General features: G+C 40.7%; 1 protein-coding gene across 1 annotated transcript; it reads right to left on the reverse strand.

Annotated features, from left to right (window-relative positions):
• Positions 1–499: 499 nt before the first annotated feature.
• LOC112391722 (nucleolar and coiled-body phosphoprotein 1-like) lies at positions 500–2,728 on the reverse strand. Its single transcript, XM_024733154.1, is given in 5 exon segments — positions 500–813; positions 816–1,401; positions 1,403–1,961; positions 1,963–2,535; positions 2,610–2,728. Coding segments are annotated over 5 exon segments (2,151 nt in total).
• Between the last annotated feature and the right edge of the window lie 11,792 nt (positions 2,729–14,520).

A 14,520-nucleotide genomic window follows, 5' to 3' on the forward strand; every position in this document is an offset into this window, starting at 1 on the left:
TAGTTCATGCTTAACAGATACATACATTAACCATTCTTAGCCGCCCCTCACCAGGGCCCTGAGGGGTAGGAAGGATGAAATGTGGACACAAGCACTCCCATAGACAGAATGCTCCAATTATAAAAATTCAGACATGTGACCTTTACCACATCTTGGAAGATAGCTGAGATTTTAATCTGTGAACCCACCTCTGAAAACCACAACAAAAATCATTAAGAAATGATCTAATGTAAAATATACAAATTTCTCAGTATGAGAACTTCCACAAAACAGGGAGAATGACAACTAAAACAATTTTTCTTAAAAAAGAACACTCCCCTTACCTTGTCCTCGCTACCCAACACTCAAAAACGAATCTGTACAAAACCACAAACAGAAAAGGAACTTAGAGGATGTTACGACGCAAAGCCTTCAGACCTAATCTAAACTGCTCTCCTCACCGACACCCTCCCCCGATAGAGCTGAGGGTTCCCAGGTCGACTGGGGAAAGTGAGTGGTCTCAGACCATCACCCCTGCTGTGCTACAGATGGTCCACGGTCGCTCGCTGTCAAACTTAACAGAATTGACTTGGACAGAGATGGAGCCTCCCCGGTAACTGCCCCGCTTCTTCTTGGTTTTCTCGTGCCGGAAGGATTTGCCTTTGGTGAACTTGAGAACTTGATTGGCTCTCTCCCCCCAGTCTCTGGTTGCACCCCGCTTGGCGTCAAAGGAATTGTCTGCCACTCGAGCATCCACCTCAATCTCCTCCTCCCTGATCCTTCGGAATGGGGAGGATCCCCTTCGTTCTCCTTTCTTCCTTTTAGGAAACGTGTTGGTGTCTGGGGCTTTATCTTCTTGGCTGGAGGAGTCTCTGCCTCCTCAGCAGCCTCACTCTGCTTCCACTTCTTTCCTAAACCTGGCTTAGCAACTGCCACTGCTGCCTTTTTCTTGCCCCCCTCCTCCTCGTTGCTGTCCTTGTCTGCTTTTCCATTCTGGGCAGTCAGTGCACAGGTGCCATTGGCCTTGGCAGTTTGTGGTCTTGGAGTGCCCTTAGCCTTGGGCTTCTCCTCTTCCTCCTGCTCACTGGAGTCCTCAGAGGAAGAAGTGCTGCTGCTCTCGGCCTTTGCTTTCTTCACAGAGGCTGGTTTGGAAGGGGCTACAGTTCCCCCTGCCTTCTGTGGCTTCTTTTTGGCTGGGGGTTTAGGCGTCTTCTCGTCCTCGTCTTCCTCGCTGCTGGAGCTGTCTGAATCAGAGCTGCTGTCCCCACCACCCTGAGAGGCCTGCTTGGCAGGCAAAGATGGAGTTGCTTTGGCCATCTCCTTGGACTTAGGGGTGGCTACAGTCTTCTTCGTCTTCTCCTCCTCACTAGAACTGCTCTCCTCCTCGCTGGAGGTGCTATCAGCCTTTCTGGCCAGTGGCTGCAGGCTGCTTGGGAGTGGCAGCTGGCTTAACCGCAGACTGCTTGGGAGCGGCAGCTGGCTTAACCGCAGACTGCTTGGGAGTGGCAGCTGGCTCACCTGAGGAATTCTTGGTGGTACTGGCTGGCTTAGCAGGAGCTTCATCCTCAGAACTGTTGGAGTCTGAGCTGTCTGAAGAGCTCTCTGCTGCCTTCTTTGCTGGAGCTGGTTTAGTAGTTGCTTTGGAGATGACTGCCTTAGCTGGGGGTCTCTTTTCTTCCTCAGAACCTGAATCAGGCTCGTCGCTGCTGTCCTCACTGCTCTCCACAGGCCGCTGCTTCTCTGCAGCTTTCTTGGGAGCCTGAATTACCAGGGACTTCTTGGGTGGGGGAACAGAGGGCGGGGGAACTGAACTACAGGGACCTGGTTTTTTCTTCTGCTCTTCCTCCTCCTCCTCCTCACTGGAGGAGTCCTCACTGCTGGAACTCTTTTGGGCAGGAGTGGCAGCTGCTTTCACTGGGGCCTTGGCCACAGCTTGCGTTTTAGGTACAGTCTTCTTAGATACGGCTGCTGCCTTCCCCTCCTGAGTCATCATCACTGCTGCTGCTGCTGTTACTACCAGCTGCTTTGCCATTGACTACTTTAGGTGCGGGACGAGCTGGTATACCTGGTTTGGCTAGGGCTTTAGCCTGAGCTTTAGCTGCCACGGGTGTTGTCTTTGGCTTCTGGTTCTTTGGCACCTCATCCTCTGAGCTTAAGTCAGAATCAGAATCAGAGCTCTTGGCCTTCTTAGGAGGAGCTTTGACTGACTTGGCTTGGGGCTTAACTCCCTTCTGGACAGGCTTTTTCTTTTTGTCCTCCTCATCATCACTGGATTCTTCACTGCTGCTGCTGCTCTCTGATGCCTTGACTGCAGCCTTTCCAGGATGCTGAAGCAGACTGGCCTGCTTGGCAGGTACAGCAGCTTTCTTAGCGGGAGGCCCTTGGGCTTTTTCCTCCTCACTGCTGTCCTCACTGCTGTCACTGGATGAAGTCTTCTTCTTAGCCTTCTTAGTCACTGGTCCATTTGCCTGTAACTTCCGCTTTGGGGCCTTGGTGGACTTGAGCCAGAAACTATAGATGTCCAAGAGGGAAGAGGCGCTGGCATCCTGCTGGGTCCATGAAACAAACATCTACACAGGAGGATGTTTGCGGCAACGTGGTTTGTAATTCCAAATCACTGGAAACCATCAGCGCCTGTTGCCTTGGCGAACTTGTTGGCCACGTCCGAGAGCTGGTTATCGCACAGAAAGCCAAGCACGAGGGGATACAGGTTGCTGGGAACCACGCGGCGCAAGCCGGCGTCCGCCATCCTCTCAGCAACACGCATCACTACCGTTCAGTCACATTTATTTTAATTAAAATTTCCTTTGTATCAATTACTTAGAAATATACCCTCTCTCCCTAACCAGGCTGCTTATCACAAGGATGCTCTCTCCCTCCGTGCCTGCCCGTACCTCCCTCAGGTATCCTTTGCACAGATGCTGGTAGACTATGAAACTTTCACAAAATGAAGGCATAATCCAAATAACTGAGAGCATCCAAAGACCTGTATTTTCTCATTTCTATTAAAGCAAATTTGATAATGTAAATTAATCTCCACAATCAACTTGATGTATGCTGCATCTGTGGAACACCTGAATAGACAACTAATTCATCCCAAATTGAGGCAGTGAACTTTGGGAGCAATGATATATATTTTTTTCCTTTTTCTCTTTTTGTGAGTGTGTATGTGTATGCTTCTGTGCATGATTTTGTCTGTATAGCTTTGCTTTTACCATTTGTCCTAGGGTTCAGTCTGTCCATTTTTTTGTTTTTTGTTTTTAGTATAGTTTTTAGTGCTTGTTATCATTGGTGGATTTCTTTTTTGATTTGGTTGCTCTCTTCTTTCTTTCTTTTTATTAACTTAAATTTTTTTAATAATTATTTTATTTTATTTTTTCTTTCGTTCTTTCCTTTTTTCTCCCTTTTATTCTGAGCCATGTGGATGACAGGGTCTTGGTCCTCCGGCCGCGTGTCAGGCCTGTGCCTCTGAGGTGGGAGAACCGAGTTCAGGATATTGGTCCACCAGAGACCTCCCAGATCCACGTAATATCAAATGGCAAAAATCTCCCAGAGATCTCCATCTCAATGAAAAGACCCAGCTCCACCCAATGACCAGCAAGCTACAGGGCTGGAAACCCTATGCCAAACAACTGGCAAGACAGGAACACAACCCCACCCATTAGCAGAGAGGACACCTAAAATCATAATAAGGTCACAGACACCCCAAAAAACACCATTGGATGTGGACCTGCCCACCAGAAAGAGAAGATCCAGCCTCAACCACCAGAAAACAGGCACTAGTCCACTCCACCAGGAAGCCTACACAACCCACTGAACCAACCTTAGCCACTGGGGGCAGACACCAAGACAACGGGAACTACGAACCTGCAGCCTGCAAAAAGGAGACCCCAAACACAGTAAGTTAAGCAAAATGAGAAGACAGAGAAATACACAGCAGATGAAGGAGCAAGGTAAAAACCCACCAGACCTAACAAATGAAGAGGAAATAGGCAGTCTACCTGAAAAATAATTCAGAAAAATGATAGCAAAGATGATCCAAAATCTTGGAAATAGAATGGAGAAAATACAAGAAATCTTTAAGAATGACCTAGAAGAACTAACGAGCAAACAAACAATGATGAACAACACAATAAATGAAATTTTAAAATCTCTAGAAGGAATCAATAGCAGAATAACTGAGGCAGAAGAATGGATAAGTGACCTGGATGATAAAATACTGGAAATAACTACTGCAGAGCAGAATAAAGAAAAAAGAACAAAAAGAATTGAGGACAGTCTCAGAGACCTCTGGGACAACACTAAATACACCAACATTCGAATTATAGGGGTCCCAGAAGAAGAAGAGAAAAAGAAAGAGACTGAGAAAAATTTTGAAGAGATTATAGCTGAAAATTCCCCTAATATGGGAAATGAAATAGTTAGTCAAGTCCAGGAAGCGCAGAGATTTCCATACAGGATAAATCCAAAGAGAAACACGCCAAGACACATAATAATCAAACTATCAAAAAGTAAATACAAAGAAAAAATATTAAAAGCAGCAAGGGAAAGACAACAAATAACATAAAAGGGAATCCCCATAAGGTTAACAGCTGATCTTTCAGCAGAAACTCTGCAAGCTACAAGCGAGTGGCAGGACATATTTAAAGTGATGAAAGGGAAAAACCTACAACCAAGATTCTCTATCCAGCAAGGATCTCATTCAGATTTGATGGAGAAATTAAAACCTCTATAGGCAAGCAAAAGCTAAGAGAATTCAGCACCACCAAACCAGCTTTACAACAAATGCTAAAGGAACGCCCCTAGGCAGAAAACACAAGAGAAGGAAAAGACATACAATAACAAACCCAAAACAATTAAGAAAATGGTACTAGGAACATACATATCAATAACTACCTTAAATGTAAATAGATTAAATACTCCAAGCAGAAGACACAGACTGGCTGAATAGATACAAAAACAAGACCCATATATATGCTGTCTACAAGAGACCCACTTCAGACCCAGGGACACATATAGACTGAAAGTGAGGGGATGGAAAAGATATTCTATGCAAATGGAAATCAAAAGAAAGCCGTAGTATCAGTTCTCATATCAGACAAAATAGACTTTAAAATAAAGACTATTACAAGAGACAAAGAAGGACACTACATAATGATCAAGGATCAATCCAAGAAGAAGATATAACGATTGTAAATATTTATGCACCCAACATAGGAGCACCTCAATATATAAGGCAAATGCTAACAGCCATAAAAGGGGAAATCGACAGTAACACAATCATAGTAGGGGACTTTAACACCCCACTTTCACCAATGGACAGATCACCCAAAATGAAAATAAATAAGGAAACACTAGCTTTAAGTGATACATTAAACAAGATGGACTAAATTGACATTTATAAGACATTCCATCCAAAAACAACAAAATTCACTTTCTTCTCAAGTGCTCATGGAACATTCTCCAGGATAGATCATATCTTGGGTCACAAATCAAGCCTTGGTAAAGTTGAGAAAATTGAAATCATATCAAGTATCTTTTCTTACCATAATGCTATGAGACTAGATATCAATTACAGGAAAAAATCTGTAAAAAATACAACACATGGAAGTTAAACACTACACAACTTATTAACCAAGAGATCACTGAAGAGATCAAAGAGGAAATCAAAAAATACCTAGAAACAAATGACAATGAAAATACAATGACCCAAAATCTATGGGATGGAGCAAAAGCAGTTCTAAGAGGAAAGTTTATAGCAATAAAATCCTACCTCAAGAAACAAGAATCATCTCAAATAAACAAACTAACCTTACACCTAAAGCAATTAGAGAAAGAAGAACAAAAAACCCCCAAAGTTAGCAGAAGGAAAGAAATAATAAAGATCAGATCAGAAATAAATGAAAAAGAAATGAAGGAAACAATAGCAAAGATCAATAAAACTAAAATCTGGCATTCTGAGAAGATAAACAAAATTGATAAACCATTAGCCAGACTTATCAACAAAGGAACGGAGAAGACTCAATAGAATTAGAGATGAAAAAGGAGAACTAACAACTGGCACTGCAGAAATACAAAGGATCGTGAGAGATTACTACAAGAAACTATATGCCATTACAATGGACAACCTGGAAGAACTAGACAAATTCTTAGAAAAGCACAACCTTCTGAGACTGAACCAGGAAGAAATAGAAAATATAAACAGACCAATCACAAGCACTGAAATTGAAACTGTGATTAAAAGCCTTCCAAAAGGGCTTCACTGGTGGTGCGGTGTTTGAGAGTCCCCCTGCCGATGCAGGGGACACAGGTTTGTGCCCTGGTCCGGGAAGATTCCACATGCCGCGGACCGCGGAGCGGCTAGGCCCGTGAGCCATGGCTGCTGAGCCTGCGCGTCCGGAGGCTGTGCTCCACAACGGGAGAGCCCACAACAGTGAGAGGCCCGTGTACGCAAAAAAAAAACCAAAACAAAACAAAAAAAACCCTTCCAACACACGAAAGCCCAGGACCAGATGGCTTCACAGGTGAATTCTATCAAACATTTAGGGAAGAACTAACACCTATCCTTCTCAAACTCTTCCAAAATATGGCACAGGGAGGAATACTCCCAAACTCATTTTACAAGGCCACCATCACCCTGATACCAAAACCAGACAAAGATGTAACAAAGAAAGAAAACTACAGGCCAATATCACTGATGAACATAGATGCAAAATTCCTCAACGAAATACTAGCAAACAGAATCCAACAGCACATTAAAAGGATCATACATCATGATCAAGTGGGGTTTATCCCAGGAAAGCAAGGATTCTTCAATATACACAAATCAATCAATGTGATACACCATATTAAGAAATTGAAAAATGAAAACCATATGATCATCTCAATAGATGCAGAGAAAGCTTTCGACAAATTTCAACACCCATTTATGATAAAAACCCTCCAAAAGTAGGCATAGAGGGAACTTACCTCAACATAATAAAGGCCATACATAACAAACCCACAGCCAACATCATCCTCAATGGTGAAAAACTGAAACCATTTCGACTAAGATCAGGAACAAGACAAGGTTGCCCACTCTCACCACTAATATTCAACATTGTTTTGGAAGTTTTAGCCGCAGCAATCAAAGAAGAAAAAGAAATAAAAGGAATCCAAATCAGAAAAGAGGAAGTAAAGCTGTCGCTGTTTGCAGATGACATGATACTATACATAGCGAATCCTAAAGATGCTACCAGGAAACTACTAGGGCTAATCAAAGAATTTGGTAAAGTAGGATACAAAACTAATGCACAGAAATCTCTAGCATTCCTATACACTAATGATGAAAAATCTGAAAGAGAAATTAAGGAAACACTCCCATTTACCATTGCAACAAAAAGAATAAAATACATAGGCATAAACCTACCTAAGGAGACAAAACACACGTATGCAGAAAACTCTAAGACAGTGATGAAAGAAATTAAAGATGATACAAACAGATGGAGAGATATACCTTGTTCTTGGATTGGAAGAATCAACATTGCGAAAATGACTATACTACCCAAAGCAATCTACAGTTTCCATGCAATCCCTATCAAACTACCACTGGCATTTTTCACAGAACTAGAATAAAAAATTTCACAATTTGTATGGAACACAGAAGACCCCGAATAGCCAAAGCAATCTTGAGAAAGAAAAACGGAACTGGAGGAATCAGGCTCCCTGACTTCAGACTATACTACAAAGCGACAGTAATCAAGACAGTATGGTACTGGCACAAAAACAGATATATAGATCAATGGAACAGGATAGAAAGCCCAGAGATAAGCCCATGCACATGGGGTCACCTTATTTTTTATAAAGGAGGCAAGAATATACAATGAAGAAAAGACAGCCTCTTCAGTAAGTGGTGCTGGGAAAACTGGACATCTACATGTAAAAGAATGAAATTAGAACACTCTAAATTACCACACACAAAAATAAACTCAAAATGGATTAAAGACCTAAATGTAAGGCCAGACACTATCAAACTCTTAGAGGAAAACATAGGCAGAACACTCTATGACATAAGTCACAGCAAGATCCTTTTTGACCCATGACCTATAGAATGGCAATAAAAACAAAAATAAACAAATGGGACCTAATGAAACTTAAAAGCTTTTGCACAGCAAAGGAAACCATAAACAAGATGCAAAGACCTCCCTCAGAATGGGAGAAAATATTTGCAAATGAAGCAACTGACAAAGGATTAATCTCCAGAATTTACAAGCAGCTCAATATCAAAAAACAAACAACCCAATCCCAAAATGGGCAGAAGACCTAAACAGACATTTCCCCAAAGAAGATATACAGATTGCCAACAAACACATGAATGAATGCCCAACATCATTAATCGTTAGAGAAATGCAAATCAAAACTACAATGAGGTATCACCTCACACCAGTCAGAATGGCCATCATCAAAAAATCCACAAACAGTAAATGCTGGAGAGGGTGTGGAGAAAGGGAACCCTCTTGCACTGTTGGTGGGAATGTAAATTGATACAGCCACTATGGAGAACAGTATGGAGGTTCCTTAAAAAACTAAAAATAGAACTACCGTACGACCCAGCAACCCCACTTCTGGGCATATACCCTGAGAAAACCACAATTCAAAAAGAGTCATGTACCAAAATGTTCGTTGCAGCTCTATTTACAATAGCCAGGACATGGAAGCAACCTAAATGTCCATCGACAGATGAGTGGATAAAGAAGATGTGGCACATATATACAATGGATATTACTCAGCCATAAAAAGAAATGAAACTGAGTTATCTGTAGTGAGGTGGATGGACCTAGTGTCTGTCATACAGAGTGAAGTAAGTCAGAAAGAGAAAAACTAATACCATATGCTAACACATATATATGGAATCTTAAAAAAACAAAAATGGTCATGAAGAACCTAGGGGCAGGATGGGAATGAAGATGCAGACCTACTAGAGAATGGACTTGGGGACACGGGGAGTTGTTTTTTTTTTTTTTTACAAAGTAAACTGTGATTTTATTGTGAAAATCTCATAGGTGGAACATTAAATTGAATATTTATTCTGTCCATTTCATTTTACAATAATCTTACCACTTATTTTTGTACCGTGTATTTCAATTGTCTGTTTAGTGAAAATAAAGAAACCTATAGTTTTTGGCTTGTTTTAGCTTAAATTTTACCATTGAATTAAAGACCCCACCATGAAATGCGTTGCCAACAGCCACATCCCAAGCCCCTAAGTAAAGAATGTTTTGGCTGCTAGTTCAACCCCAAGAAAACAATCTTTGACTTCTATCACCTTAAGATGCCAGTGTTACTAGCAAAAGATTTTTGTTCCCCACAATAAAAACCAACCCTAGGATCTTTAAGGTCCTAGTTAACAAAATTTTCACGTGTGCAAAATTCGACTGAAATAAATATATTTCTCTCATTTATCATTCCCACCCAGCATTCCTGTTTTCAGCTAATTTTAAGGGATATAATTTCTAAAATTAGGGCAAAGAGTAAATTTCCTGCTTTCTACTTCAATGCTTTTTAACTCTCCTCCAACCTACACAGTTGTGGAGGATAAAAGAGCTGACATCTGACGCCAAGCATGAAGAAACAATATTAGCACATGTTAGTCTAACCATCTGCCAATTAGGGAAGGGTAAGCTGGGACAAAGTGAGAGAGTGGCATGGACATATATACACTACCAAGTGTAAAACGGAGAGCTAGTGGGAAGCAGCCGCATAGCATAGGGAGATCAGCTCGGTGCTTTGTGACCACCTAGAGGGGTGGGATAGGGAGGGTGGGAGGGAGGGCGACGCAACAGGGAGGAGACATGGGGATATATGTATATATATAGCTGATTCACTCTGTTATAAAGCAGAAGCCTACACACCATTGTAAAGCAATTATCCTCCAATAAAATGTTAATAAATAAATAAAAAGAAGAAGTAAAGTGGAATTCTTCCACTTGGGGGAGAAGAAAAAGGAAAGAAAATAGTATCAGAGGGAAGATCCCAGAATCAGGAAATGGCATCGCTTCTAAAACACACCAACTGGGGCACAAGGTCAATTTCATGAGGTCAAAATGCCTGGCCCTTAGAAGGGCAATGTTAATGTTATTAATTTACTTAATATTTTCCCATCCTTCTTAGTTCTCCCTTCCAGCCTCTTATATCAATTCGCCTGAACCACTGTTATCTTCTTCCATTTGACCTGACTTTTGTTTGCTTGGTTTCTGATTTATTCTTTCACTCTTTCTTTTACTTTTTTTAAGAAAAAAATATTTAAAAAATAAGAGTATTTATATATGTAGGTTACAGAAAATACATACATAGACGCAAAAGAAGATAAAAATCAAGGAAATGTACCCAGCTCACATGGCTAATAAACTGGTTAGCATGCATTCTTCTAGATGTTCTTCTTTGTAAACATATATAAGCATATAAACTGCATTTAAAAGTCACACAATTATAACCTACTTTTTTCACTTTTTATACTTTGATCATCTTTCCATATTACTATTTATACACCTACAGTGAAAAGTACACTAAGTAGAGTAAGATTGTTTGGATTCAAATCTTGACTGTACCAGCTACTAGCTGTGTGATATTAGACAAGTTATTCAGGTGCTTGGAGTCTCAGTAAAACCACAAAAATAGCATCCTCAAAAGTCTGTTGCCAAGTTTTAGACAAATCAAGTAATGTGCCTGGCACAGCGTAAGCACTCAGTAAATCCTAGCTATTCTTCATCTATAGTTTTCGTGACTCCACAGTAAACCCCTGTATGGGTGTAACTTAGTATGTTTAAATTTCTGATTAGTAGCCATTTAAGTGCATCTGAGGTTTTCACTGTTATAAGCAGTATTGCAACATGCATCCTGTCCATACATCTTTCCATACTCCTGTAATATTCCCCATAAATTTTAGTTTGTATGGGCCCTTGGACTTCTGACACTTACGTGGACTACTCTGTATCCTCCCTTGTCACCTTATCTCCATGACCACCATAGTCACTTTCTAGAATATCAGCTCCATTTATGACTTTAAAGTAAGGACAACTGCAGGCACAAATTCTCCTCTGAAAAGTGAGGAATAGCTCCGTGTGCCAAGGAGTCTGAATCACCAACTTCAGTCGTTTATTTGAAATGATTATTTTCAGAGGATGGATTCCCCACTCCCACTCCATCCAGCCCATGGAAGGAATGAAGTAAGTGGTCTCTATTGACCCTCCTTGTGTATAATGCCTCCTACAGTCCTAATTTACCAACTGGCACTCATGGGAACTAGTATCAGAGAGGCTACTTCCACTGTTAACCTGTGTTTTGTCAGATCTAATATAAGGAAATCACTTTTAGGTAGAATTTAAATGCATTAGAATTAAGGTTGCTAGCTACAATTATGTTGACATGATTTCACCTGGTGCTATTTGCTAGGGTTACCAGTCGGCAGGTCAGAGATAAACTCTTCTCATTAGAGTGAAATTTCTCAAGTTTGTAGAATAAGCTGTATGAAAACTGAGTATTGCTAATCATATCTCAAAGGGAGGTGGTAAAAGACGTCAACAGAAGTATGGGACTCCACTAAGGATTAGAACTTCCTCATTTCTCAGCATCCTCTTTACCATGGTCCCTCCCAATATCTTCCTATTTCTCTCCTCTTTGCTCATTTCTTTTCTTCATGCATCCTTTTCCACATTCTGTCTTCCCTTTATCATCCCTCCCCCACCCCTTCTAACCTTTCTCTTCACCCTGCCTTTCTCTAGCTCCCACACCGTCTCAATACTGTCCTCCATTCTCACCCTTCTTAAGAGTGGTCCTTCATTTCTACTCCTCTCCTTAGCCTCTTATCTCTTTTAAGCCCCTCCTGAATGTGGCTTCCATCCCCAATACTATAGAAACTGCATTCCCAGAATTCACAAATGGTAAATAAATGGTCATGTTTGACCCTAGTTTTCTTCTTAATTCTGGCTGATTTCTTTTCTTGGCTTGTCTTGGGCTGTTGATGTCAGGGTCCCTAGGGCTCTCCCTTCTATCCATTTCTTCACTAGCCCTTCCCACTCACCCTGAACAATTTTACCTAATTCCACATTCTGCTGATGCCTCCTAAACTGACCTCTCAGCCGAGCTGCACCCAACAGTGGCTTGCTGCCCGTGCCCAAATTATGACCCTCAATGCTTCTTTACTTGTAATATTACAGCAACATTTTAACTGCACTTTTTTGCCTCTGTTTTCACCCTCTTCTAATCAATTTTCCCCTCTGACTCTATGATTTTCTAGCACACAGGTCTGACCATTGTCAGGTACCTTCTTAAAACAGCAAACAGACCTCATGATGTCCAACAAAGCCTTTGCTCTCTGTCCACAGTTTTTATCTCTCTCATTCTGCTTCACATATCATATACTACTTTAGCACGTGAGACTACCTGCTCCTTCTAGAAAATACCTCCTAATTCCACGGTGGTTCTGAGATTTTCTTCTTGCTGTTAGCTCTTGCTGTAACATATTTCTTCCTTGTCATTTTCCTAGTAAAATCCTGCTCAGGCTTCCAGTCCCAGATCTGATCTCCTCACCTACTTTGCTAGGCAAATATTTTCTCTCCCTTATTCATGTTGCTATTCACATTTGCTCATACTATTAGTATAGTTGTTATGATGTTGTATTATCATCTAGATTATGATCTTCTGAATGACGGGTCTGTATTTTATTAAATTTTTGAAACTTAGTTTTTAGAAAATAGTTTATTAATAAACATTTGGTAAATTGAATTCTCTCCTCTCTCTTAGCCCTGGGTTTCCAACTATCAGGAAATAAAAAATGAACCACAAAAAAGGACAAAAGTAATTTGCAAAGTTAAGATAATATCTGATTTACATGAGTTGGCCAGTATTTGCTTTGGGAGTAATTATATTCGGTTGAGGCAAAGAACGGAAATAAATGTGTGTTTTTAGTAAAAAACCTGAGTACGTAAGTACAAAGAATTTTGTCTTTGTAAGTTATGAAAAATCTGAAAAATGTTAAAACATTTTCTCCCCAGATGTGTATTAAAATTCACATGGATTTCAAAACAATTCTATATCCAGATGTACCCAACCTGCTTCTAAAATGTCAGGAATCAGTGGAGAAGATTTATTTTCTTCTCTCTGTGTTTCCATGCAGAGGAACATCCTTAGATAACAATCCCAGCTTCTCTCTCCACCCCTTCCTTACTCCTGCAGGGTGAGTTATTTGATTGGTGCGGTTAGGAAAATGCACTGGTCACACGCATCAGCTCTCTTCTCTCTCCTGGAGAAAACATGAGTCATGTACCACTCTATTGCCATGCTCTAAGTGTCCGGCCCCAGCGGGGGTCAGGACTGCATTTGAGCGGCTGTGACTAAATGAGTATGTTTGTAAAATTCAGGGTTAGTTATTAGCAATCACACTAGGCTACAGACCTGAGGCACATTCTTCACATAGCTTTATCATTTCTATCTGTTTGACACCTGTGTCTATCTTTCAATTGGTTCCTAACTGGGCCTGGGAATGTCAACGTCTGGAAAGAATGTAGTTCAAAAATTTCACTTAATAAACTTAATAAACATTCACTGAGGGATGCCATGTGCAATCCACTGTGCAAGGTACGGGGTGTACAAAGGTGAAATGAGAGATTAAAAATGGTGAGATGCAATTACTTCCAGATGTAAGCCCAGACAAAGCATCACATCTCTGACTTACCTTTCCTAAGTACCAGGTTCCTATTAGATGTGAGGGCACAGATGGTATGATTTGGATCACAGTTTTCTTTGGCTGTATTATTTTTCATTTCAGTGAATGATGTTTTCCAAGCAATCTGATTAATTTCACCATCACTCATGCTTAAACCAAGGAAAGCAGTTATTTTCTTTATGGTTTTAGAAGGATCCTGAGCAAAAAGCAAATAAATACATACATATATACATGTATATCTGAAAATGGAATTCATTGATTGATTTCCTGTTTTAACTTAATTCTACTTAAATTTTCATCGCTGAAATGGTAGAAAGGACTTACTTTCTTCATTTCTTCATAGGATATAATTAGAATGTTCTTAGCATTTTTGTGTTCTTCCCAGCTTAAAACGTGATCAAACCTGGATCCATATACAACTAGAAGAAAAGTGAATTGTTGTGCTAATATTAAATGTTATAAAAAAGCTTTCATTGAACACTATCACTTTGCATCCCTGGGTTCTTCCCACTTCAGTGAAGTAGTCAAAGTAAGGCACACACGTATTAGACTCTGGAGGGCAAGAGTTTTCCTTCAGAGAGCTCAATGTCACTATTTCAAACAAATATAATATTGTGAAATGAAGCTGGATGGCCCCCTCTTTTAATTAGGCTGAGGTGTTTTTTTCTTATTTTTAGTAAATATTCTTTTATCATCAGAAGTGACAGCAGAGGGACTTCCCTGGTGGTCCGGTGGTTAGAACTCTGTGCTTCCACCGCAGGGGGCGTGGGTTCCAGCTCTGGTCAGGGAACAAAGATCCCGCAAGCCACGAGGCCAAAAAAAAAAAAAAAAAAAAAAAA

This window comes from Neophocaena asiaeorientalis, unplaced genomic scaffold (assembly GCF_003031525.2).
Source record: "Neophocaena asiaeorientalis asiaeorientalis breed wild unplaced genomic scaffold, Neophocaena_asiaeorientalis_V1.1 scaffold150, whole genome shotgun sequence".
NCBI lineage: Eukaryota > Metazoa > Chordata > Mammalia > Artiodactyla > Phocoenidae > Neophocaena > Neophocaena asiaeorientalis.